This window comes from Trichosurus vulpecula, chromosome 3 (genome assembly GCF_011100635.1).
Source record: "Trichosurus vulpecula isolate mTriVul1 chromosome 3, mTriVul1.pri, whole genome shotgun sequence".
NCBI lineage: Eukaryota > Metazoa > Chordata > Mammalia > Diprotodontia > Phalangeridae > Trichosurus > Trichosurus vulpecula.
In genome coordinates, this window is record NC_050575.1 from 102,599,330 (window position 1) to 102,627,278 (window position 27,949).

The 27,949-nt window shown below is 40.7% G+C and overlaps 1 protein-coding gene across 1 annotated transcript; it reads left to right on the top strand.

Moving 5' to 3' along the window:
* On the top strand, window positions 1–27,827 carry TGIF2 (TGFB induced factor homeobox 2). The gene is made up of 2 exons (XM_036751867.1): window positions 1–233; window positions 25,349–27,827. Exons 1-2 carry the CDS (start codon window positions 30–32, stop codon window positions 25,901–25,903), a joined length of 759 nt encoding a protein of 252 aa, XP_036607762.1. The 5' UTR covers window positions 1–29; the 3' UTR covers window positions 25,904–27,827.
* Window positions 27,828–27,949: the final 122 nt, after the last annotated feature.

Sequence of the window (27,949 nt, forward strand, 5' to 3'; positions counted from 1 at the left end):
CTCCTGTACGAACCCTGGACAGCCCAAGCATGTCAGACAGTGACCTAGGTGAGGATGAAGGGCTGACCTCCCTGGATCTAACTCAGGCAGGCAAGAGGAAGAGGAGAGGGAACCTCCCAAAGGAATCCGTGAAGATTCTCAGAGACTGGCTGTATGAACACCGCTTCAATGCCTACCCCTCAGAACAGGAAAAGCTGAGCCTTTCTGGGCAGACAAGCCTGTCAGTACTACAGGTAGGTGGTGGGGGGGGGGGGGGGGGCTCGGCACAGAGGGGATCGTACTAGTGGGAGCAGGGTCCAGTGTAGACAGCCCCGGACTACATGACAGTCAAGAGTCAAAGCTTTTTCATTAACTCACTTTATGACTTGGAAACTTCCCCTGTAGGTCTTTTCACATGAGGCAGCAAGACTAAATATCTAAGGTTCCTTCTGTTAACTTTTAAAAATTTCTGGGAGTGGGATGTTTCTGTTTTTCTGCTTTTTAGTTTTGCTAAAAGGGGTCTCATTATATAGCAAAGCTTAAAGTCTTCCTGTAATGCCATATATGTCAGAGAAGTGACCTTTGGGTCCCAAGACTATGTTGAGGAACTTAAGAATGTGAAGTTCTTACTAAGCGGGAAAGGTCTTGATTTTGTATGGCCCACTTTGTCCCACTTCTCTGTTGCCAGAGGCTTCTAACTGTAGGGTTGGTCCTAGTCAATTCATGAAAAGAGGGTTGGGGGTGGAGGTTGAAGCTATGATATGTGCATTGAGGGAGTGCCCATATCAATGCAAGTATTGAATTCAGGGTGGGATTGTGAACATCAGTGTTTTCATATGCTGAAGTGCATTTCCCCATAGTTCAAAGAGTCTGGAAATTATTAGCCATCAGAGAAGGGACTCCATTTCAGGAACTCTTGAAGGAGTAAGAAGAGAGCTTTTAGTTACTAGGGATTCCATGGTTGGAGATGGGAGCCTTGGAAAAAGGGTCATCCTTGGGAGCTAATGTGAGAACTGTGTATCTCCTTTGTGGATAGGGCCCTTTGTCCATTTTTTAGCAGTCTAGAGATTTTCTTAGCAAGTGCCAATAGAATGTAGAAGTATGTGTATTTTTTAAACTTCATTATTTTATTTTTAACTCTAATATTGGAATTTCAATATACAGAGTAGAACAGGAAGAAAGATTATACATAAAACTGCAAATCTTTATATCACAGCTTATTTTTCAAGTCTGTAAAAAATTCAACATTTAACTTTCTAAAGTCTCCTGCTTGTCTATGTTTCCTTTTGGTTACTCTTCTATTTTTCTTCTAGTCATTTAAAAAAGTCTCTCAATGACTATTATCATTTTTATTATTATTTTTGTGAGAAACGTGGTTTTGGGGATCACTGGACTTCCTAGGCAGGGCCAAAGTCCTGAAGAAGAACCCTATGATAATCGCTAGGGAAGGCTGTACAGACCACAGGACTCCCAGAGGAAGACCAAGTGGTAGCCATCCCTTAATCTGTGGGGATCACAGGGCCTCCTAGGGGTCAGACCCTAAGGAAGACCCAAGTGATGGCCCCTTAGGATGGCAGTAAGATCACAAGGCTCCTGAGACAGGGCCAGAAGTCCTATGTGATGTCCCCTGAAGAAGGCCGTGCAGACCACAAGGTTCCCCAAGGGAATTCAGAGTGGTAGCCCTCTTAACACCGCAGTGGGGATCACAGGACACCCCAAGACAAGATCCAGGAGTAAGCCTGGCGAGCTTCTGCTGCCTGTTGCTTCCCTTCACTTGACCTTAGGAAAATCCATGTGATTTGCCCATTCACACCCAAAGAATTCAGGACCAGAGTGGGCAGAGGAAGGGAGAGCCGGTGCAGTGCTCGCGGGAACACTCACACTGATACAGCTGCAGGAGCAAGGGTAACCATTCCCTCCACTCCTGCTAAAGTCATGGTTAGTTTACAATCTTTGTTTTTTACATAGTTTTCCTAGGTTATACAGTTTATATAAATAGGGTAATAAGGATACAGAAGCAAAAGTGAAGTTAATTAGATTTTCCTTGTCTTAGTTTAGGATTAAACTATATTCTTTTACTTCCCCTACTTTCCCTCTTTAACATATGCAAATGATGCAAATCAGTAGGCCTGGATTCTTGACCAAGACCAGACCCTAGATAAGCTTGAACAGGTTCAAGTGGGTTTGGCCTCTCTAATCCCCCAGACTGCCTTCTCAAAAAGTATGCACATGAGTACAAGCCTCTGACCTCTCACCTGACTGACCTTGAAGCCTGGTCTCTGCTAAAGCTGGGGTGGGGGAGGGCAGGGAAGCACACCTTTACTTCTGTGGAAACAAAACTCCTCCTCCCATTTCTTACATTTTGAAACCCTAATTTCTCCTCTACCTGTCAAAAATTGGGTGGAAAAAACAAAAACATCTTTGTAACAAATATGTATAGTCAAGCAAAACAAATCCCCATACTGTAAAGATGTATCTTCATCCTGCACTTTGAGTCTATCACCTCTCTTTCAGGTGGTGGGTAGCATGCTTTTTTTTTAATTGATCTCTCGAATTGCAGTTGGTTATTGCATTGATCAGAGTTTTTAAGTCTTTTAAAGTTTTTTGTCTTTACAGTGTTATCATCGTATAAATTCTTCTGGTTCTACTCACTTCACTCTGAATCAGTTCATACAAATCTTCCCAAGTTTCTCTGAAACCATCTATTTTGTTTATTTCTATGGAGATAATATTTCCATGATATTTACGTACAATAATTTGTCCAGTCATCCCCCAATTGATGGCCACCCCTTAGTTTCTAGTTCTTTAGGACAAGAAGTAAAGAAACCATAAGTATTTCTGTATGTAGGGACTTTTCCTTCATTCCTTAATCTCTTTGGGATATATTGGACTAATTGTGGTATTACTTGGTCAAAGGGAGTTCCTAGTTTTAGTATCTGTTTTCTAGAATGGCAGGTTAAAGTCACCACTCCACCAATAGTACACTAATGTACTCAGGTTTCCCAAAGCCTCTCCAATAATTGTCATTTTCCTTTTTTGTCATGTTTGCTAATCTAGTAGGTATGAGAAACTCAGAATTGTTTTCGTTTATATTTCTCTTGTTATTTGTGGTGTGGAGGTTCTTAAAATGATTGTTGATAGCTCGAATTTCTTCCTTTGAGAGTTACTTGTTCATAGGATGAGATCTTAGAATCCTACATGTAGAGCTGGAACAAAAGCCACCTAGTCCAGCTCCCTCCTTTTACAGCTGAGCACACTGAGGCCATTGACTTGTCCGTGGTCACGTAGGTAGAGTCAGAGATTGTATTTGAACCTACGGCTTCTTGAGTAGTATTTTTTTTTGAAATGTGGTGCAATGATAAGGGAGTCCTTGATACCTCCAGCTACAGGCATAAAACTAAGGAGAGGGAATTTGAGGGCAAAATTTTGTTTTGTTAAAAATTTTGAAAATGTGTTAATGATACTGTTCTTATGTCACCTTAATAACTGAGTCTATCCCTCCCTCTATGGTACAAGTCATCCTTTGTTATCAAGAATAAAAAAGGAAGGGGGCAATGGTAAAAAGTCTCACAGCAAAACCAAATAACATCTGCCATATCTGACAGCATCTACAGTATTCTATGGCCATGGTCCTCACCTCTGAAAAGAAGGGAGGGGCAGGCAGCTTTCTAGTTCTCCTTTAGGGCCAAGCTAATTCATTACAATTTTGCTTTATCTGGTTTTGATTGATTTATCCTTGTTCTTTCAATTTACATTTCTATTGTAATGTTTATTTTGTTTCCCAGGTTTTCTTCCCTTTGGGGTTGAGCTTGGTCATTGCAATCTCAAAGTGTTTAGTTTTTATTATTTTGTTTCTTTCTATTTACCTTGTTCTGTATATTGTTTTCCTGGTTCTGCTCCTCATTTCACTTGGATGGGTTAAAGGTTCTTTCTATCTTTTTTTAAACACCACAGTAAAATTCCATTACATTCATATGCAGTAATTTGAAACTTGGGAGAATTGAAGTGACTTTGCCAGAGGTGGTCCTGTAACTAGTGAGTTTCAGAAAAGGAGGTTCAAACCTGGGTCTCTACATACTCCATTTCCAGTGCTATCCCTCATACCACACACTGCCTGTTCTATGATTCCTAACGTCACAGGATCCTAGGATTTGAGAATTGCAAGAGACCTCAGTGGCCATCTCAGTTGATGGGCATCTACTTTGTTTCCAGTTTTTCGCTGCTACAAAAATTGCAGCTATAAATATTTTGGTGTTACGCAGGACCTTTCTTTTTATCATTGACGTATGTGCAGAACATGCTTGTGAATTACATCTCTGGGTTGGAAGGGTGTGGACATTTTAGCCAGTTTCTTATTTCCACAACGGCTGAATTAATTCACAACTCCACCAGCCCTACATTAGTGGAGCAGTCTCCTTTGGGGCAAAGACGGGAAAAAGTTTTTCATCCCACAGCCATTATGTTCAGTTGGCTGAACTTGGTGACATCCTTCCCTTCCTTACTTCAGAAACAGCCAAGAGTTAGTCTGTGATGTAGTTTAAAGGACGTAAAATGAGCTAGAATAGTAGTAGGAAGGCTTTCTGGATGGGGAAGGAAATAAACCAGGCCTTGATATGTCATGATAACTCACATTTGACTATAAGGCCTGCAAAACACTTTATATACACAAGCTCCTTTCATCCACTTAATGACCCTGTGAGATAGGTACCACAGGTATCACCCCCATTTTACAGATAGAGAAACTGAAGCCCACAGATTTCATGAATGGCTCACCCAGAGTTTCTCAGCTAGCAGATATCCCAAGGTAGATTTGAACCCTGATCTTCCAGACTCCAAGACTAGAATTCTTTTATACCAAGAATGAAGGAATGGAAAGCATTTATTAAGCACTTATTGTATGCTAAACACTGGGCATACAAACTGAAAAATTAGGTAATCCTTGGTCTCAAAAGACCTCTCATTTAGATAGGGGGAAGACAACACATACTAGAAAATTTCAGCTGCAAAGTAGATGGAAAGACCTTCTGGTCCCAGCATCAGAGATTTAATAAATATCGAGAAGGGGCATTGGACTGCCATCTAAATCTAATCCCTTAAATTCAGAATTGAAGAAACTGAGGCCCATAGAAGTTAAATGACATTCCCTAGGTCCCACAACCAGTGATTGAGGTGTGGCCAGAGCCCAGGTCTTCCAGCTGGAAAGGCACTGTTCTTTCCATTGGTCCTTAGGGTAGAGTTAAAAGGCAGGAAGCAATGTATCTTCTTTAATGTTATTTCCATTGATAAAACCATGTTTGTTTCCGATGTTGAACTATATGACAGTGCCAAGGATTTTGGTGGGGAGAAATGTCTTCTGGGTCTCATGGGGTTGCACTAGCCAAGGATACAGAGAGGATACCATTCTAAGGTGTTAGCAGAGGTAGATAGGAAAGCCCCAGGAGACAGTGATGCCAACAGTTTGGCTCAGAGAGTTCATGTAGGGATGGTATTGAGGGGGGACTAGAAAAAAATTAAAAATTTTTTTTTTTTTTTGCAATGAGCAAATGTTTTTTCACTCCCCACCTCCCTTGAATAGCAAAGAACTTGTAATAAATATAGGCAGTAAACAAAACTAATTCATATATTGGCCAATAAATTATATCTCATTCTGCATTTTAAGTCTCATCAGCTCTGTGTCAGGAGGTGGGCAGGATGCTTCATCATCAGTCCTCTGGAAATGTGGTTGGTCATTGCCTTGATAAGAATTCTTAAGTCTTTCAAAGCTATCCATCTTAGGTAGATTTTGGTCAGTTTGTGGATGGCTTTGAATGCCAAAAGAGGCAACATTTTATAGTAGAAATGACACAGGATTTAAAGTTGGAGGATTTGGGGGCAGCTAGGTGGTGCAGTTACTAGAGCACTGGCCCTGGAGTCAGGAGGACCTGAGTTCAAATGTGACCTTAGACACTTGACACACTTACTAGCTGTGTGACCTTGGGCAAGTCACTTAACCCCTGCTGCCCTGCCTTCCCCCCTCCAAAAAACAAAACAAATGAAGTTGGAAGATTTGGTTTGGAGCCTTACCTTTACTATCTTTGTGACCTTTATCTTCTGTCATCCTCATTTAACAGGCAAAAAAACTGACATTCAAAAGTTTAAGGGAGGGGAGGTTAACACCCAAGTAAGTGTGTTGGAGGTGGGATTTGAACCCAGGTCCCGCCTAACTGTAAAACCATCGTTGTTTATTATACTACACTCTTGGATCATCTCTCCAAGGTCATGGGGTTGGAGGAGACCTCAGTGGCCGTCTAGTTGTTATTGTTTGTCCTTCATTTCTCGAAGAGGACCATGATATCAGGAAGGTGATTTAAGTGAGAGAGGGCTTTGCAAAGTCACCAGCTTTACTTTCTCCTCTGGAGCCATCTGGGTCCAGTAGTGAGATATAGATCAGGACCACTGGAGAAGCCAGTGCTAGTCTAAGTCATAGAGGCATAGGGATTGGATTTCTGATTTCTTTGATACAGGGAATTTGCAGATAAGTAAAATCCTTAAGGGCAGGGCCTGTCTTTTGCCTCTTTGCATCCCTGTTGCTTAGCACTGGTAGCTGGCATATAATAAATGTTTATTGAATGAGACACACTCCTCGACAAATGCGTACTGCTGCCTACTCAGAACCACTATATGTGTTTCCATTGCCCCTTGGATCACCTGTAATCTCAGTCCTCAGGGATTATGATGTTCTGAGCACTGACAATTTTTTGTTGTTTTTTAGTCCTACTCTTCTTGACCCCATTTGGGGTTTTCTTGGTGGAGATACTGGAGTGTCCGTGGTAGGTTTGAACTCAGGAAGATGAGTCTTCCTGACTCCAAGCCTGGCACTCTGGCCACCCCACCATCTAGCTGCCTCACCACTGAGAGAATATTAGTGTGGGGTTTTTTAATGGCCTTATGTGTTAGGGAGCAGCTTGGGGTCGTAAACACCTGTGCTGTTGTCCAAATGCCTCCTTGTTGTTCTTTCTGTTTAATTCTGGGTGTAGTCTGTTTTCTGTGCAGTAACTCTAAAGGATCTGTGTAGGCATGGACCAGCTCATTGGATTATTCAATTCCCTCAGCTGCTTGTCACTCATACTTTGGGCAATATGCATTGCTCATTCACTTTTTTTTTTTCTTTTGTGGGTTTCTGGGTAGCCATGCTAATCTTCATCTTACATAGACTTTGTTCCTTCCATCAGTAAAATGTAGGAAGTGGATCAGATGATATCTGAGTTCTAAATCTTAGCATCTGATATGAGATAATGTTTGCAAAACACTTAGCACAGCTCCTGGCACATGATTAGGTGCCATATAAAACAAGCTGTATTGTACTCCATACCCTGGACAGGACAGTTTTCTCTACCTCCATGCCTTGGCTCCTGATACTTCCTTTGCTTTCCATATCTTCCTTCTCTAGTCTAATTCAAATGCTACCTTCTTCAGGAAGACTTCCTTTGCTAATTTCCCTCCCCACTTCCACTTCTTGACAACTTCAGATTATAAGAGCACTTTACTTGGACCTCACTAATATATGTATCATGCAACATTTACTTAACATGATTGGTATCTTTGTGTATTTTATCTCCTGACTATGTCTTATCTATGTCTTGTACAAAACACAGGCTTTGCAAATCCTTTAGGGGACAGAGCCTGGACCTGTGATTTTATTGGTATAGGGAATGCTCCCTACTAATTCAGGTCAGCACCTCCTCTGTAAACTTAATCTTGGAGCTGGCACTCCTAACCTAGAGTCCAGGAACCAATAGTTTTTAAAAAAAAATTATCTATATTCTGGTTTTTTAAAAATTTATCTAGTATTTTATTTTTCCCCAGTTACATGTAAAAACAATTTTAACATTCATTTTTAAAACTTTGAGTTCAAAATTCTCTCCTTTCCTCCTTCCCCACTCCACCTCATTGAAAAGGCAAGTAATTGGATATAGTGACCCACTGCAGTGTTTTTTAAAATATATATCAAGTAACTATTTCAATGTAGTTGGTTTCCTTTGTGATTCTGTATGCTTCATTTTATGCATTTGAAAACCTTCTGAGGGGTCCCTAGGCTTCACCAGACTGCCAAAGGTGTCCAGGTTAATGTGCTCTGGATTAGAGAGTTGCCTAGGGCACCAAGAGGTTTGGTGACTGCCCAGGATCACTGAGCTAGAACTAAACGCCTGTCTTCAGGTCTCTATCCGCTATGTCTCTGTAGACATTTAATAAAGATCTTAGATGTAGAGATGGAAGTGACCTCAGCGGCTTTCTCATTATGTACAGAGAAAGAAACTGAAGCTCAGGGAGTTTAACTTGACCAAGGATACATAAGGTAAGTATCTGAGGCAGGAGAGCAGGGTCAGTGTCCTTTCCCCTGTATCACACTAAGGAAGGGCAGGAGGACCCCATGGTCCCAGGACTATAGGACTTGGTTAGGAGACATTAAGACTTAGAGCTCATTTAGTCTCCGCCTCTGGATTTTACTGTTGAGGTCAAAGAGGATTGTGACTTGCCCCTAGGGTTTAAACAGATAGTGAGCCCCAGCCAGGAATGGAACCCAGGTTTTCTGACTCCAAACTTATTTCAGCTGTGCCATAGTTCTGCTACTGCAGCAAGGTAGTTTTTGGCTACTTAATTTGAAAGAGCTGTTGGAGAACTTGGAAAGGGTTCAAAGAGCAGTGGAAATAATTAAAGCATTGGAAACTAGAGCTAGTGAGGAGTTACTGGAGGTCTAGCATAGGGAGGGAAAGGTCTGAGCAGGGAACTGAGTCATGAGTGTTGTTTCTTTAGATCTCCTGGGTGGAGCGAGCTCAGTTACTCTCTAATGGGCCCTCGGGTCACCTTTTTGACTTTACTGTGCTCTACTGAAGTTTGTTACTCATTAGCAAGTCAGTCTGCCAATTAACTAGCCTACCTGGAGCCCAACCCTGTTGCTCATTTTTTGCTTATTTTGGTGAGTAGGGGAAAGGCTCCCAGAAAACCAGTAAGCATGTGGAAGAAATAAATACCCATTCAGTATTCAGTAGTACAGTAAAAGATAATACTAAGAGATAACATATTGCTCTATAAAGTTTACAAAAACAGTGCCTTGCTGTAGGTGCCTAATAAGTGCTTATTGATTTGACTTGACATAGTATTTCATTTGATCCTTACAATAACCCTGTAAGGGAGGTGCCATTATTTTTTTTTTTGTTCAGTTATTTTCAGTCGTGTTGAAGGGGATGGATAATTGTGAAGACTTCACAGGGTATGTCTAATGGAGAGGTTTTGGGATTTGGCTTTGTGATTTTGGAAGGTCAGGGCCTGGAACTGTGGTCGTGCCCTCCCACCCCCCAAAATGTTAGAAGATAATGAACTTCCTGTGAGCTATTTGTTCTTTGCTCTAGGAAGGTCTCTCCTGTCCTCCCCCCACCCCATTTCTTCTCCTAGACTTTCAGATACCACCCAGGCAGTTGAGTTCTGATAGGGAAAAACCTGAATGGACCGATCAACCTTGGTCCTCTGTGTAGTTTTCGAGCCTAGACTGCAAGCCCACCTCCCAGCCAATGATGAGAAGGGATAGAGGTGGGTGGGAATCTTTTTCATTAAGAGTATAAATTAGGACAGGTTCCCTTTTACCTTGCCTCCTCCATTATGGAGGTGTGCCCAAATCTTGCAAGGTTTGTAGAATAAATTTACTTTGTTTCTCCTAAAGATGTCTCTCCTATTATTTAAAAATTCTGTCCCATACAGTGTCCTGACTCTCATGACCCTATTTGTTGTTTTCCTGGCAAAAATGCTGGAGTGGTTTGCTATTTCCTTCTCCAGCTCATTTTACAGATGAAGAAACTGAGGCAAACAGGGTTAAGTGACTTGCCCAAGGACACACAGCTACTAAGTGTACGAAGCCTGATTTAAACTTAGGAAGATGAGTCTTCCTAACTCTAGGCCCAGTGCTTGTAACAACCACGTTGCTAGCAGCTGCTGTGGGGAGTGTAAGACCAACAACACCAGCACACAGAAGGGCTGCCAGCACAGGTTCTTTGATCTGCTTTTCTAAGGAGAGCAATTTTAAGGGGTTTATAATCTCACTTTAATCAAACATACATATATCATTCACTTAGTTCAGGAGGAAAAGCCAGCATCCTGAACTTCAGAGGAAATACAAACAAATTACAAACATACATTATATAAACAGAGCAAATAACACACAGAGATCAACAGACAGGCCTCTTATCTGTCTGACCAAATCACAACAGTTACCAGAGAGAGGCACCAACATCTGGGTTTTCAAAGCCCGGAGCTCCAGCAGCTACCCAGTCTTGTCTGGTCAAATCACAGGACACTCTTCTGGTGAGTGAGAACCCCAAACAAAATGCTAACCTCTGAGTTTATATACCCTTCTTGGGGCCTGAAGGCTTCACACTTAATCAGCAAAAGGGTGTGGGCCAGGAGCTTAACACCTAGCTAGACTTAATCAAAGGCACTTGATTACTTTAGCATTCTAAAAAAGAAAATTGTAAAAAAAGTCCTACCTTAATTGCCAATACAGTGCTCTGTCCTCTATACCACCTAGCTGCCTCTAAGGGCTGTCATTATCCCTTTCTCCAGGTGAAGAAATGGAGGCTGAGAGAGAGAGATTCAGTGACTTGTCCAGAGTTAATTAACATAGCTTGTATGCATCTGAGGCAGGATTTGCATTCCAGTCATCCTGACTCCCAAATCCGAGGCACACTGTGCTATGCTGCCTGTTTGAGATGTAGGGTTGGTGAATTTCCTAGTGAAGCATTGGAAACTCTGTGGGGTGGGAGGAAGTGGGTAGATGAAGAGTGGGAGAAATTCAGCTTGGGTAATGATGATGATTATAATAGCTCAAATTTGTTTACCTTTGTATTGTGCTTAAAACTCCTTCCTTACTCCTTCTTTGTAGAAAATTAGTATTATTTATTCAAAGTCAGGTTAAGTCAGCAGTCACACTGCTAATAAGTGGAAGAAGGGTTAGCTGGTATATAGAAAAAGGGGCAGGAAAGTGCAGGATGTTTGGGCGGCAGTGAGGAATTTAGGCTGCCAGTGAAAGTGGAGTAGGAGTATGAGGGAGGGTCCAGATTGTGGAGGCCTTGAAAGGCTGGGGTGGATAGTTTTGATAAGGGGCGGCCAGTTTTAACTAGGGAGTAACAGGATCTCAGCTTTAGGAAAAAGAATTGGAGGGGGAGGAGCTGAAAGGAGGCAGAAATAACCAAATAGCTTTAACTACACCAGAATTAATTCATTTCTATTTAGTTTGGTGGCTTTCCTTGGCACTGGATGGTCAATTGTTCAATAACTCAATTCAACCACCATCCATTTTCTGGGAAAAAATATTCTTTTTAATTGTAAACCTAAAAATATAACAAAGTGTAGGAGAAATGCCTTGAATAAAGCCCAGGTCTTGCCATATAATCAATTTCCTTTTAAGGAAAATAATATAAACTTTTAGAAAACTCAGTACCAAGTTCTTTATTGTGTATCAGCTTCTCACCATTTCCCTGCATACATCATTAATTTTGTTGCAGCCAATATTTATTAAGCACTTAGAGTGGGCTGGGTCCTCTGCTTAGTGCTGTGGGTTTTGAAGGCAGGTATGAAAAGCTCTTAAGAGCTTAAAAACTAAAAGGAAGAAAGGAAGGAGGACAAGTACACCCATAACCCTGATATAAGGGAGAATTCACTGGGCTGGGTACAAAGGGCCCAGGCACAAGGTCTGTAAAAATTTGAGGCTCTTAAGTACTAAAATAGGAGATCATATGGACCAGAGGTGTCAAATATGCCAGTTAGTGTCTACCTAGATTAAAATGTCATTGAGAAATATTTGACCAAATAAAAATATAATAGAACATAGATAATGTTAATATATGATTTTTCTAAGTCTGTGTCTTGGTCAGGAATCCATATGTAAGTGGTGACACCACTGATCTAAACAATTTTCTTATTTCTTTACATCATTTGCTACCCCACCAGAACTACAGCTGGATCCCCTGCCCTGCGACAAAGAAAAATAACCAGAAACGACCAATAGAGAGATGGTGCCTGATAATGTGTAAAATATATTCTGTGTTCTGAGAGGAAGGAGGAAGATAGTTATTTCTTCTTCAGGTCCTTAATTGTTTCTTCCAACTTCCTTTTAGCCAGCTTTTCATTTACATTGTTCTATCAAGCCCCTTATTTTAGGAATGAGGGAAGTGAGAACCATGGAGCTTATGTGTCTCCCCAAGGTCACACAGGTAGTAACAGAGCTGGTATTCAAACCTGTGGTTCCCCGACTCCAAATTCAAGGACTTTTCCAAAGAGCACTTGTCTCAGGGTATTCAGAGAAGGCTTCATTTGGGGGTGGCTTCTGAGTTGGGCCAGGAAGGATTTCAAGTGTGGATGGGCAAAGTGGAGAAATGTCCATTTTTGGCATGGGAGACTAAAGACGATGTGAAGACAGTTAAAAAACGGGCAAGGTAGTCTGTTTTGATTCCGACATAAGAATATGTGATTGGAAAAGGGAAAACATTTGGAAAATAGTTCAGATGTAGAATATGTAGGAATTTAAATGCTGTGATTTGGAGGAAGTGCTTGTATTTTATTCAGTAGCTAGTAGGGAACCATTTAGGGTTTTATGAGTAGGGGATAAACCTGACAAAGACACCCAAGAAGTTATTGACTTGTCTGAGGATGCTGTGATGATGTTTTTGAGATGAAGATCAGACACAAGGTCATGTGGACTCTGTTGGAATTTGAGAACTGGGATGAGGAGGCAGGAGGTGTCTAGGTCTGTACTAGAGAAACAGAAGAGAGATCTAGGCTAATCCCAGTCAATCAAAGAATATTTAAATGAGACTGTAGAACATAGATCATGGATGTGGAAGGGAATCAGAGCCTGTCAAGCCTGTCATTTGTCATAAAAGGAAACCGAGGCCCAGAGTGGAGCCAAGATTCAAACTATGAGCCTTGGACTCCAAAAGCTGGGCTCTTTTCATTCTACCTTGCTGCCTTTCCTGAGGCCTAGAAAGGGATTTGTTCAGAATCACTTAGTGACAGAAACAGGATTATAACCAAGGTGGATTTTTTTTTAATCTCATTGTCACTTTCTAATCCTCATGGAGTTCTTTTATTGGAACAAGTAATCAAGCAGAGCAAACTTATCACACTGACCTTCCCTTCTCCCTGCCCTTCAGTACTGGTACACCCTAAGGACCTTTGGGCCTTGACGTCTGAAATGTATGGCTTATTCCACACTCATATCTCCCACCTTTCATGTGAGAGAAGCATGCTTAACCAGCATTACTTTGAAGTCATGATGGGTCACTATATTGATTAGACTTTTGAAGCCTTTCAGTGTTGTATTCATTTTCAAGATTATAGCCATAGTGTAAATCATTCTGCTTTATTTCCTTATGCATAAGTCTTCTCAAGTTTCGTTGAATTCTTCATATTGATTTTTTTATTGTAATATTCCAGTGTATGTCATAATTTTGTTCAACCATTCGCTATTTGATGAACCACCTGACTGTTTCCAGTTAGCTGCTGTTATAAATATGTTGTACCCTCTGTGGACTATTCCTCAGCTTGCACACTTGTAGGTTGGGTTCCCAGGAGGTAACTGTAATTCTGAGTTCAAGGTTCTCGTGCGAGTCCAGGATCCTAAAACTTCTAGTTACTGAGTCCTACCATTACATTGAGCTTCTTTACCAGCAGACACAAATAGCTCAAAGCAAAGGCTTTGACATAGTGACAACAGTAGCCTCAGAAAACTCCTGATAAACCAGAGGTCATTGGGAAGAAGGGGTGCGTACCCAGACGATACTTCTGGTAAGGTACATGTAAGGGAAACATGACTATGGCAACTCATGCCTCTCTCACTACAACTACAGGGTCCCAGTGTCTTTTCTCATTCTCGTTTCTGCAGCTTAGTGACTGTCTTTGACTTTCTGGATCATCATGGTCAGGGGAGGGTGTGGAAAAAATCCCTTTTGTCCTTTTCCCCAGAGTTACAAGGGGAAAAACAAAAAAGTAATAGATTCTTAGCTCATAACTGACTTTCTCCACATTGCACAGTACCACGCTCTTTGAGGCTGTTTCTTACATATAAGATCTCCCCAAAGTTGACATGTTTGCTTTTTAACATGTCCTGGGCCTGCCAGTGGCAAACTGCCATTTTTCCATGAAAGAGTATGTCTTTCTACCTCCTGAAGGGATAACAGTATTAACCCTTTGCACCACAAATATATATATATTTTTTTAATATATGGGACCTTGCCTTCTATCTGACCTTCTTAGGTTATATACCTACTAGGGATTGATATTGGTGAGTCAAAGGATCTGTACTGTTTAGTTAACTTTTTGAGTATATAATTCCAAATTATTTCCCAGAACCATTGGTTTAATTCACAGCTCCACTAATGGAGCATCAAGTGTCCTTGGTTTTTTTTCATGGCCCCTCTAACATGTATCATCTTTTGTCAGTCTGATAGGTGTTTTATGGAATCTCAGACTTGTTTGAATCTTTGTTTCTCTTTATTAGTATTTGATAGCTCAAATTTCTTTTGAAGACTGCCTGTTAATATCTTTTATCCAAATAGTAATCTGTTGAGAAATGGCTCTTGGTCTTCAATTCCTTAGATATCCTGGATATTGGAATTTTATTAGAGATGTGTGTTGTAAAGATTTCTCCCCAAGTAACTACTTTTCTTCTAATTCTAACAGCATTGATTTCATTCATGCAAAAACTTTTCTTTTGTCCATTTTATCTTTAATCACCTCTATTCTATGTTTAGTTAATTTTCTCATGAGCTTTAAATTTTGTAAGGTATCTCCTACTATCTTTTTTATGCTGTCACCTTTTCACATCAAGATCTTATATCCGTTATTGTAGTATTCATTGTAACATGTTGGACTAACCCCAATTTCTGCCAGACTGTTTTCCAGTTTTCCCAGTAGCTTATATTGAATGGAAGTCCTTTACCTCTGGAGTTGATGTCTTTGGGTGAATTGAACACTAGATTGTCATATTCACTTGCTTCTGAGTCTTATTTGTATAGTTTTCCATTGTTAAACTTTTGTTCAATTTTTCTATTTTTTTTTAACTAGAACCAAATAATTCATCTGATAACTTTTATTAGTCTAGCTTGAAATCTGGTAATACTAGATTCTACTTCCTTTCCTTCCCGTTCTTTTTTTTTTTAATTAGTTTCTTTGAATTCTTGACCTTTTGTTCTCAAAGACAAATATTATTATTATTTTGTCCACTTCTAAAATAAACCCTCCATGGTTTGATCTATTTTTCTTATATTGGCAGGCACAGTAATACACGTCCCATTATAGTCATATACCACAATTTATTCAACCATTCCCTAATCAATAAGTACTCAATTTTAAAAATAATTTTTAAGTTTTTTTACTTAACAAAAACCAATTAATATAAGCATTTCTGCATTTTTTTTTTTAAAAACAGAAAAGGAGATTGCATATGAAATAGCTACTAGGAACAGCTGGCCACATTTTTTTTTAATACAAAGCATGCAACAAATTTCAGTATATTAGTCTCAAAGCTGTTTGGCTCATTTTTGTACCCCTCCAAACTTGTGTTTTCTTCTGTGTAAAAAAAAAAAATAATTACACTCTTTCCCATAAAGCCCACTCTTGAATTATAAACAAAAAGTAACCCCCCAAACCTCCCTTGTATTAAACGAGGCCTGTCAAACAAAACAAAATGTATGTACAGTGTCTGAAAGTGGAGATTTTGTTCTATGTCACATCTTACTTTGGGATATGGGTAACATGCTTTGTCATTGGGGGTTGTCATTGCCTTGATGAGAGTTCTTAAGTCTTCCAAAGTTTGCTTTTCTTTACATTGTTTAGTCACTCTATAAAGTATAAAGGAATATTTCCACGTTCCTCTGAATTCATCTTTTATCTTTTGTTATGACACACAAATGTTTCAGATTGATGGGCATATATTTTTCAGCTTTTTACTATCAAAGATTGTTGGTGAGATATTTTTATTCAGGGGTGTTCAATTGTTTCCAGTCTATGTCTGACTCTTCATGAACGTATTTGGGGTTTTCTTGGCAAAGATACTGAAGTGATTTGCCATTCCTTCTCCAGCTCATTTTACAGATGAGGAACTAAGGGCAGAGTTAAGTGACTTGCCCAGGGTCACACAGGTAGCAAATGTCTGAGGTTAAATTTGAACTCAGGTCTTCCTGGCTTCAGGCCCAGTGTGCTATCTCCTGCGCCACCTAGCTGCCTGATATTTTTATCGATATGGCCCTTCCCTTTGTTGTTCCATCCTTTTGGTGGTACCCAGTGGTATCACTGAATTAAAGGTGTGTCCTATTTAGGGACTTTTTGCATAGGGTACCCACTTCCTTGCCATTGTAAAAAGTACTGCTCTAAATACAGTTTTTAAAAAAATATATATATATTTACAGAAATAGGTATATATATTGTATGTATATGTATGTGTATATATTTTCCTTTCCTTTCTGTCTTTGACCTCCTTGGAGAGAGAGAGTGTGTGTGCGTGTGTGTGAGAGAGAGAGAGAGAGAGAGATATGCCTAGTTACGTTGTCACTGGATCAATTAACAATCAATTACAATCAATTAGTATTTATTAAGCAATCTACTCTGTGCCAGGCACTGCGCTAGGCCCTGGTGAGACCAAGACAAATTAACAGTTCTGCCCTCAAAAGGCTTATATTCTTTTGGAGAAGATATATGTAAAGAATAAAAGATAATTTTTTTTTGGTAGAGGTGGAAGGGATTATTTGGAAAGTCTTCACATAGATGATGTTTGAGCAGAATTTTTGAAGGAAACAAGAACCTATATTTTCTTATTTGTTGAACTTATCAATCATGAAATAAAATATGCATTGTAGAACAGAATGAGAAGGTTTTATGTGAAATTATGAATGTTATGTAGAGCTTGCTTTTCTTTTTGACTATGTAAAAAGTCAAAGCTGTCCTGCCTGTCTGATTCCTTCTGGTCAATGTATATGGATATTCAGGACAGTTCATTCTAGGCATGGTTTGTCCCTGTGATTGTGATCCTTGCCAATTTGGGGTACCCTAATATCCCAATTTAAAAAAAAAAACTACTAGTGTTCCATTATCCACCAATTTAAAAAAAAAAACTACTAGTGTTCCATTATCCACCAAGTAATCTATCTTTTTGAAAGTTTTTTTTTTGTACTTTTTATTCTTTGCCATCTAGCTCCAAATCATGTGATCCATGCTTTGGGGGTTACAGATTCCCGAGGTATTTTTCCAGGTTTAGGAGAACTGAGCTCCAAGTCCTTGCTCTGCCCCAATTCACTGTGTGTCTCATCTTCTCTGGGCCCCAGTTTCCTGATCTACAGAATGTTGAAGTTGGCCATGATAATCCATTAAGTTTTGTCTGTTGCTGAACCCAATAATCCTATAACTTTCCTCCAGCCTGAGACAAGAGGGCATTTTTCAGCACAAAGGGATTGAGGATGGCCTAAAGAAATTATTTTGGCAATACGCAGAGGCCTTAACCAGATCTGCTGACCTTTTTAAAAGTAAAAGTTAAAAGTAAAAAACTTTCAAAGCTGGCCTGTTAATCTGTGATTCCTCTGGTTCTTTTTTTCTGGTGAGAAGGGGACCCCTCCACCCCCCACCCCTTCCTTTCCCAATTCAGGAAAAAATGAAATCTCCCTTGTAAGAACCTGCAGTCAGGCAAAACAAATTCCCACATTGGCTATGACCTGGACTCTGGGACAGTCTCTGTGCCTCAAATTTCTTCTGTGTTCATTAGATGGTTTCTCTGATAGAAGTGGAACTGCAGAGAGCTTCCCCCTCAGTTTCTTATGGGTACATGGCATACCTCATTTGTCAGTGGAAACTGGCAGAGACCACAGTTGGCCTCTCTTCATGAATGTTTGCATTTTTTTCTTCTCAAATTCTTCTGTGATCTTCAATTTTTGTGTAACCTTGAAGCCAAACAAGCAAAAACATTCCTACAACTAAATTCAATAAAGCCATAATTGTGTACTAGGGAGGCTCTACCCTGGGGGATTCACCCTGGTCATTTTTAATTTTAGCAGTTTGATCTTTCTCTCTCTTCTTTTTAGTCTTTTTGGCAAAAGGTTTATCAGTTTTATTAGTCTATTTTAAAAAAACAGCCTTTAGTTTTGCTTATCATTTCTATGGGCTTTTTGGTTTCCAATTTATCTGTTTTTTTCCCCTGATTTTTCAAGGTTTCCTCCTTAGGGAGTATTTTAGACTTATTTGTTGATATAATTTTCTAAATTGCATACTCTGTTCATTAGTCTTTTCTAGTTCATCACTGTATATACTATATGTTCTTAAAGATAAGATTTTTTCCTCTGAGGACTACTACATCTGCACCCCTAGAATTCTGGTTTATAGTCTCATCCTTGTTCTAGGCTTGCAAATGTGTGGACATGGTTCCTTGCTTACAGTCTCAATAGGCACCAGGGTGCAGTAGAATGTTGAATTCAAGTCTCATTATTTACTAGGTACATGACCCTTTGTAAATCCCTTAACCTCTGTGCCTCAGTTTCTTCATCTTTAAAATGATTATCATAATTTTTGACTCACAGGTTTATAATGAAGACAGTGTTTTCAAGATTTTTTAAAAAGATACTTTTATTGATTACTTGTTTTGATGTCATTTCATTCTATACTTCCTTTACTCCCCACTTCCATCATGCCATCCTTTGTAACAAGGAATATAATAAGGAAGAAAGAGGGGGAAGCTGTAAAAACTGATCAACACATCCAAAAAATCTGATGATATATGCAGTTTTGTACAACTTTGGACCCCGAACAGAAGGTGGTTGTTCTTTTCATGTAGTTGTAGTCATTGTATATATTGTTTTCCTGGCTCTGCTTAACTTCACTTTGCATTAGTTCACGTAAGTCTAGGAAAGTACTTTGTAAAACTGCAAAGACCTCTAGCCATGGGAGCCATTGCTATTAGTAGAGTCGTATACAAAAATATATGTAATATACAGAATCCTGGAATCACAGAATTCCAAATTTGCAGGTGATGCCAGAGGTCATACTGTTTTGCCTATACATCAGCAGGAATCCATACCACAACTTTTACAAAAAGTGGTTAATTCAACCTCTGCTTGAAGACCTCCCATTGACAAGTAGCTCACTCCCTTTTAAGGATGTCCAATGTACTTTTGAACAGCTCTATTTCCTTTGAAATTATTTATTTTATAAATCTGCACATCTGCAAACTTCATGCTGGGTTCGCATATATATATCCAACCCACATGGTGACACACATTGGCTCTCAGGTCATTTGGCCATTTTTCTTCCCAAGGAGGTGAGAACCTGGCTCATTGTCTCAATTCTTGCCATGGTGTTAGGGGACTTAAACACCCATATTGATGTTCTTTTGAATTCCCTAATTGCTTGAATTCCTTGTCTTTCCTAAATTTCATAGCAGCTCCTCCATTTCCATCTCATCCACGCAAATAGAGATGATCACACTATATTTCACCATCACCCAATTTAGATACTCTTGACATTCTTCTGTCTCATGGGTCAGCAAATTATAACCTACAGACTAAATCCCACTGCCTGTTTTTATAAGGCTAGCAAGCTAAGAATGGTTGGTTTTTACATTTTGAGGGGGGAAAATGTAAAAGCCATTTTTAGCTCACAGACTGTACAAAAGCAGGTGGCAGAATCTCACAGGCTGGTTTGCCAACTATTTCACCATATCCTCCAATCATTCCATCTCTCCCTATGCCTCACCCCTCCTGAACCTAGTCATTGCCTTCATCAGGGTCTTTCTAGGCCTTCCGCCCCCCCAGAACATTTTCAGGCCATTCTATCCCCATTCTGACTTCAGTTTTCTTCACCCTTTCCAGTCTGGACCCTATCATTAACTATTTCCACTCCATACTGCCCTCTTTTCTCAAATCCCTTTTCCTTTGTCCTTTTGCTGATCACCCTTAGATTATTCCTGCCATAAACCTCCTCTGATCCTAGTCAGAGGGTACTGAACGTATCAGGAGTAAGTCACATGTTCATTGGATACATTATAAGTTCATGCTATCTTTTTAACTGGCCTCTTATTTTAGCAAAAGAATCCTTATAGTCCTCCTTAATTGCATCTCTACCTCACACCCTACAAAAGCTGTTACAAACCTTTTCTTTCCCCTCCTTAAGCTCCTAACAAGAATCTTCCTATTGCCTTCATTCTCCAACATTACTAAGAAAATTAAGTCCAATCAGTATGAGCCTCCCTCTTTTCTCTTCATCTAAAACTCCCTTGTCCCCAATAGATAAAAGGTCAAAGGATGTGAGCAGACAGTTTTCAAAGGAAGAAATCCAAGCTTGTGAAGCATGTGAAAAAATGCTCAGTCACTAAGAGAGAAATGCAAATTAAAATAACTGAGGTTACACCTCATACCCATCCATCTGATTGGCAAAGCCAACAAAAAGGTATAATGACAACTGGAGGGCCTCCGTGAAAACTAACACTCCAATGCACTGTTGTAGCTGTGAATTGGTCTAGGCCATCCTGGAAAGCAATTTGGAACTATGCTCAAAAAGTTACTAAATTGTGCATACCTTTTGACCCAGTGATATCAATCTCTAGTAGGCTTATATCCCAACAGATCCAAGAAAGATACAAAGGTCCAATATATCCAAAATTATTTATAGTAGCCCTCTTTGTTATAGCAAAGGAAGTAGAAAATAAATAGTGTCCGTCAGTTGGAGAATAGCTGAGCAAATGGTGTATGAATGGAATGGGATATTATTGCATCATTAAAAATTAGCATAAGGATGGGAAGATATGGATGAATCAGTACAGAGTGAAATGACCAAATGCAGGAGAACTTTTTATGTAATAACATTATAAAGACAAACAACTTGGATTGTTGTCTTAGATCGTTGCAATGAACAGCCAGAGAACTAAAAAAACATGGGGCCACCTACTGACAGGGAGGTGATGGATTCAGGTTGCAGAATGAGGCTTCGTTTTGGATCTAGACAATGTGGGAATTTATTTTGTGTGACTAATTATGTGTATTTGTTTAAAAGGTTTTGTTTTTTTTCTTTCTCAGGGGTTGTGGGGAGAGAAATAAGAACTTAAGGATATGGTTGCCCCCAAAAAGGGTTGTTGAAACATGTTTTTGAAATGCACAGAAGAGAACAGAAAGATGCCAGAAGGAATCACAGATAAGCAGGACACTTTGAAAGAAACATGTTGCATTTATGTATTTAAAAAGAAAAGCAAGCTGTACATAATAAAGATTCATAGTTTCAAGTACAGCTGTCTCCTGTATATACGGAAGGGTTTCTTTTAGTTGATTTTTGTGAAGTAAAGAATTTTTTAAAAAGTAAAAATAAAAATACCTTGGCATCATCCTTTACTCTTTTTTCCTTTACTGTAGTCTCTGACAAAGAGGCAGCGGCTGTCCTGGCCAAGGCCAACCCCAGCCCTTCTACATGTGTACCTTGATTCCATCCCTTCTAGTCTTCTCCAGCAGGTTGCTTCCTCAACCATTTCCCCCACCTCTTGAATCTTCAGCCTTTTACTAAGTATACTGGTTTCTTCCATACCACCTTCAAATATTCCCAAATCTCTCCCATCTTTAAAAAATCTTAATGAGACCCTACCATCCCCTCAAGCCATACTCCTATATTTCCACCCTTTCTCAGCAAATCTCCCAGAAAAACCTGTCTACACTTGCTTCTTTCACTTCCTAACCTTTTTTTCATTTCTTATCATTTGCAATTTGGTTTCCAGCTTCACTCAGCTGAGATTTCTCCCCTCAGAGTTACCCAGCCACCTCCCAGTGGCCAAGTCTGTTGGCCTTTTTCTGAGTCTCCGTCCTTCTTGACCTATTTGCTGTGTATTTTACATTGATGACCGCTCTTCTCCCCCTCTATACATACTTTCCTCTAGATTTTTGTTCTATTAACTCAACCCTGGTCCTTCTATTGTTTGTTTGAGCAAGCATTCCTTCAGCATCTCCTTTACTGACTGTTCCTCTCACATCTCCTAAGTGGGAGTGTTAGGTTCATCGACAGTCAACATGTATTTCTTAAACCCTCACGATGTACCTGGTACTGTCCTGAGCACTGGGGTTACAAATACATATATATTTGTATGTATATATGAAGAAAGATACTTCTTGCTCTTAATTTACATTTAAGTGCCGAACAAGACCCCACCCTAACTTTCCAGCCTCTTTAACAATTACCTCCCTTCCCTAAATCCTTTGAGCCAAAGTGGCCTTCTCTGTGTTTCTTACACATAGGCCTCCTGTGTAATGTCTCAGTGCCTTTGCATTGGCAATTCTCCACATCTGGAATGCACATCCCCTTTACCTCTGCCTCACAAAATGTGTCTCTTCCTGGAAGACACAGCTCAAATAAAGCTTCTTCTTCTCCCCCTATTGCTAGACCCCTCTCTCCCAGACTATCTTGTTGTTAACTACTTTATTTTTTAATGATTTTCTATTTGTATGGTATATCCGTATATTTATGTATGTATATATGTACTTACAGTCTCAGTTAGAAAGTAAGGTCCTTGCTTGTAGGGTTTTTTTTCATTGTAAGTATTTGTACCCCTGACACATTTTAACTAGATATTTAATAACTTGGTATTTAGTTTCCATGCTAGACTCAGTATTTTGAAGACAGGAACCTTGTCTTACTCATTCTCCCCACCACAGAACACAGATTACTCCATGTATGAGGCCTCGGTGTATGTTTGTTGAAAGAGATTCAACAACCATTAGGTTAGAAAGTTCTTAAAGCAGGGAGAGGGGTATGGTTGGACAGTGATTTAGGAAAATTAATCCATCAGTTGAGAAAAGCAGGACAAGAACTATCTGGGAATTAATCCATCAGTTGAGAAAAGCAGGACAAGAACTATCTGGGAATAAGGTTGGAACCTAATGGAAATGGGTAAGAGATGAGTTGACTAGCCCTAGGAGAAAGGCCCAGCTTAGCCCAGCTCAGGATTCTTGGAGGCAAAGGATAAGGTGAAAGAGGAAGTAGCTGTCAGGGTCCAGGACAGCATTTTTTTTTTAATCAGGAGCCAAGGAGGGTAAACTTGGGGCCCAGGCCTGGGAGTTGTGGGCATTGTCCCACTGTCCAAGGTTGGGACAGGGGGAAGTAACATGAAACTGTGCTTTTAGGTTATCTCCTCTGTAAATGGGACATAGGAGACTTATGCAGCGCTTCTGACACCAGTTTTGCCACTTAACCATGGACCAGTTCCTTTTCTCTGGATCTCAGTTTCCCCATTTATAAACTATTAAGGGGTCCAGTGGCCTGTCCGGCACAGAGGGCACAGAGGCACGGATCAGCTTGTGGGATCTCTGGTCAATTTTTTTAAACCTAAAGTTAAGGTCCCTGGGAAAGAAACTGTTAACATATAAAAAAGAAAAAGTTTCCCGGGGGTGGGGGTGGGAGTAGGAGTGGGGATCCTTTGTCTAGGCTGCACACAAACTTTGGGGTGACACAGGACAGCTTTTTTCTTAAGGGAATGAATGAATCAATTAATTAGCTTCTGGAAATTAGGCCCTCTTGTGAAAATTGCCTCGGAAGAATAGAAGAGGGGCTCTTAAAAACATCTGCTGATGGTGATAGGAAGCCTGGGGGGGAGCTTTTGCCTGGAGAAAAGCATGAGGGAACCGTGGCCATTGTCTTTAATACATGAAAAGCTGTCCTGAGGAAAAGGGATTAGATTGCCTTGCTCTGGGCTTGTCTATCCTCTGTGCTCAGAATGCACTACTTCCTAATTATCTCCTAGCAAAGAACCCTCAGTTTCCTTCAAAGTTCAGTTCTCATATCACATCCTTTACAGAGGTTCTTAACCTGGGGTCCATGAAATTTTTTCCCTGTATTTTGACAGCTGTATTTAAGTGTAATTGGTTTCTTTTGTCATCCTATGTCTATTATTTTCTGCATTTAATTTTTTTATCCCTGAGAAAGGTCATGAGTGTCACCAAACTGCAAGGAGGGGTTCATGATACAAAAAAAAGATTAAGAAGCTCTGTCTTTTAGGACGGCTGCCGCCCCCCAGCTGCTCCAGAAATGACTGTGAATCTTTTTCATTTAATGTGTTATGTTCCTAAAACGCAAGCAGTTTGAGGATGCAAAGGGACTGTTTTTTGTTTTGTTTTTGTATTGCCTTTCCAGCTGCTTGCAGAAGCACTCACTGGTACATAGTAGGTGCTTCTTAATGCTCGTTGCATTGGATTGTTTTGCTTGTCCCCAGAGATTAAGGACTAAGCTTGCAAGGGGTGGGAACTAAGCTTGTAGGGAGGTAGTTTTTTCAGGTCACTTCAAGGAAAAACTTCCTAGCAATTAGAGCTTTCCAAAATATAGGAATGTTTTGCTTTAAGAGGTAGCCAAGTCCCCATTGCTAAAAGTCTTCCTTCAGACAGAGACTGAAACACCACTTGTTGGGGAATGTTCTGGAGGAGGTAGCTCTTTGTATAACAGACTAACTGCTTTCCGAAATTCCAACTCTCTTGAAATTCTGTCGGTCTGGGAGGCAACCTGTAATGGTCTCTTAGGCTCTCATCACGTGCATTCACTGGCTTTTCTCTCACCCAAGGGCCAGGTGCACACACTTGAACACTGAAGACCAGACCTTAATTAAGGGGCTGCAGTAGTGGGAAAAGAGGCACATGGACTGGGCCTTAAAAGAATGAGTGGGTAACAGTTGTGGGAGGAGTAGGAAAGCAGTTCTGAAAAGAGGTGGTGAAATCTTATTTTTCCAGCTAGGTTTTAAGTTTTTTCAGTCTTGATGGGTAGATTCTTGAATTTGGAAGGAAAAGGATGTTGGGGCTAGTTCATACCTTAGAGATTATCCACAGTCCAGCCTCTTCACGTTACAGATGGAAAAATGTTATCTCATTTTATCCTTACAACCACCGAGAGGTAGGGGCCATTATTCCCATTTTTACAGATGAAGAAACTGAGTCAGACAGCAGTTAAATGACTTGCCTAAGGTGACAGTGTTTTGAGGCTGGATTTGAACTCAGCTTCCTTACTCCAGGTCCAGTGCTTTATCCACTGTATTACCTCTCTGCCTCCATCTCGTGAACTTAATATGAGTGTCAGATGAGATAATGTTAGTGTGTGGGTGTCCCAAAAGGATCAAGAATGGTTATATTTTTCTTTGTCTCTCCAGAACCTAATTCAGTGTCTGGCACCATTAGTCCTCAATGAATACTTTTTGATTGATTTTTCATATTTTCATTTCCTTTCTAAACTGTAAAGTACAGTAAAAAAGAAAATGACATGTCTTTACTTCCTTTTTTCCAGACTCTAGTTTACCCCCCTCAATGAGACTAGATGATTGAGTAATATTCTTCTTGCGTCATTTCAGATTTGCAACTGGTTCATCAATGCACGACGGCGGCTTCTCCCAGATATGCTGAGGAAGGACGGCAAGGACCCCAACCGTTACACCATTTCCCGCCGTGGTGGCAAAGCGTCTGATGTGGCCGTGCCACGGGGTTCAAGTCCCACCCTGATGGCACCAGGGTCCACTCCAGCCCCTTCCAAAGTGCTGTCCCTGTCTGTATGCTCCTCTGCACTCTCTTCTTCTGCATCTCCAGTGGGGGCTCACCTACCTGGCCCTGGGGCTGAGAATGAAAGTCCACCACCCCCTTCTTTGGTTAACGGGGAGCCACAGCCCCTGCCGGGCCCTGGCGGCACACTCACCCTGCTGGCCAGGGCACAGGCTGGAAGCCCAACCAGTGGACTATTTAACACACCACCCCCCACGCCCCCAGAGCACTATGGAGATGACTTTAGCAGCTTCCAGTTGCTGGTGGAAGTGGCTCTACAGAAAGCAGCTGAGCTTGAGTCACAGAAAAAAGATCTGTACCCTCCTTCGTGGCATGCTGAGCTCCCTTTGGTAGCCAGTAACACTAAGTAGTCCTTGAAAGGGCCTTCAGGACTTGGTAGGAGACAGTTGCTCCTCTTTGTTTTTCTGTTTATTGTGTTGTTTGGGGTCTTTCTTTTACCTTTCAGGGTCTCTGCCACCTGTTGGGATGGCTCTCTCTGCCCAGACAGGTTCTCCCAGTGAACACTTGGGTGTTTCACACTGTGATCCAGGCCTCCTCTTATCTCTCACCTGCTCTACTCCCAATACTGGGGTCATCTGCAGGCTGGGAGAAGTTGGACCAAGAAATCTGAGACATGTGTTGAGGTCATCTCCTGCACCTCTGGCTCCGGGAATATGATGCTTCTATCTCTTAAGAATTCCCATTTTGTCATAGTTCTGCCCTTGGGCACCCTACTGACTGCTCCAGCCTAGTTTCTCCCTAAATCCACTCTGCCAAACAGGACCGTGTACAGGGCCTGGGATTATCCTATCCCCAGCCCTTTTTTCATCTCTACTGACGAAGGTCTATTGAACTGGCAAGACTACAGAGATAGAAACAAAGAAGGGAAAACACTGTCTTGGGGGATCAGTAACCAGGTCCAGGAAAAAAAAATCCAGAGGGTTTTTTTATTTCTTTTGAAGAAAATACCTTGTTAAGTGTTCTTTTTGTTTGTTTGGCTTGGTGTTTTTGCTCCTATGTCCTGTGTCTTTTGCTGAGACAAAAAGAGTAAAAGACCTGGAAGACAGAAACCAGGTAGCTAGAGTAAACCAAATGACATGGGGCTGCGGAGCTGGTGAATACTGTTTAGCCTTACTTCTTGGCAAGAAGGGATAAAGGATCTCTTGAGATGGGGGACTTTTAAAAATTTCGTTTAAAAAAATTTAATACCTTGACTTATAAGGTAGTCATTGTCCTCGAAACTTGGGCTAAAGTGGAAAGTGTTGCTTTCCCCTACCCCCATCCCTCCCCCCGCCCCCAAAAAAAATTCTGGGTCATCTAGTGGTTGGTCTGGTTACTACTCCATAATACTTTCTTTTGAATCCAGTTTGGTCAGCTTTTCCCACACCCCAATGTAGTTATAGCTGATCAGGTCGGTGGGACCTGGGGAGCAGAAGGCTGGGCAGAAGATGGAGGTTAAATTTGGAAATTATAATATGGTAGAGTGGTTACAGATCAGTGTTGCACCTTTTCTTCTGAATTCTAGATGCAGGGGCTTTGGCCTACTGAGCACCTCTGAAATAGGTCACTGTTAGTCTTACTGATTTCTTCCCCTTCCCCCCCATTTTAATTTTTTTTAAATATTGCTATTTCATGGTTTACTATGTTAAATAGCAATAGGTGCCAGCTTATATGTATCAAAAAACACTAATCCTAGGTTTAGACTGAGTATTCTTTTGTATGAATAATATTAATGTCAGTAGAAGAAGATGGGAGGGAGCACTTCTCAACCCACTGTACCTTAGAGAGATGGGATGGATGGGGTGATGTCTGAGTGGAGTGAGACATTGAGGAGCAGGTAGGGAAGAGACCCATGGAGTCCTCCTGTTTCTCCTACTTCTTGAGCCAGACTTCCCCCTCCCATCACTGACACATTCCTTGTCTCTTTCCCAAACCCAGTTTCTAGCTTGGCTCTGATTTCTGTAAGCCTGGATTCAGTTTAAATAACATCACAGAACTCCAGTGCTGGGGCCACCGAGAAAGATTGTTGGGGAAGGGGAGAGGGAGAATGGCTTCCACAGTGCACTATGCAATGGGGGTGGGAGTCATGCTGCTGGGCCCTGTTAGTCATCTCTTGGGATGATGGGGGAAGCTGTGGTTGGGTAAGTTGGACTATGTCTGGGTTTGATTCTATGTCTAAAGTGTGAGGGAGAGAAACAGCTCTCCAATTGAACTGAGGAAAAAAAAGCTACTGTAAATAACTTGTTGGAATTTTTTTTTTTGTCAAATAAAAGATTTTTTTAAAAATGCAAACTGAACCAGGGAGCCTGAGTCTGTCATTTTGGGCTGTGTACTCCCAGTGTTAGAGAAAACGCTCTCCACTTTAGCCTGGATAGTGAAAGATAATGTTTTAATAATCATCGCTCACATTTATATAT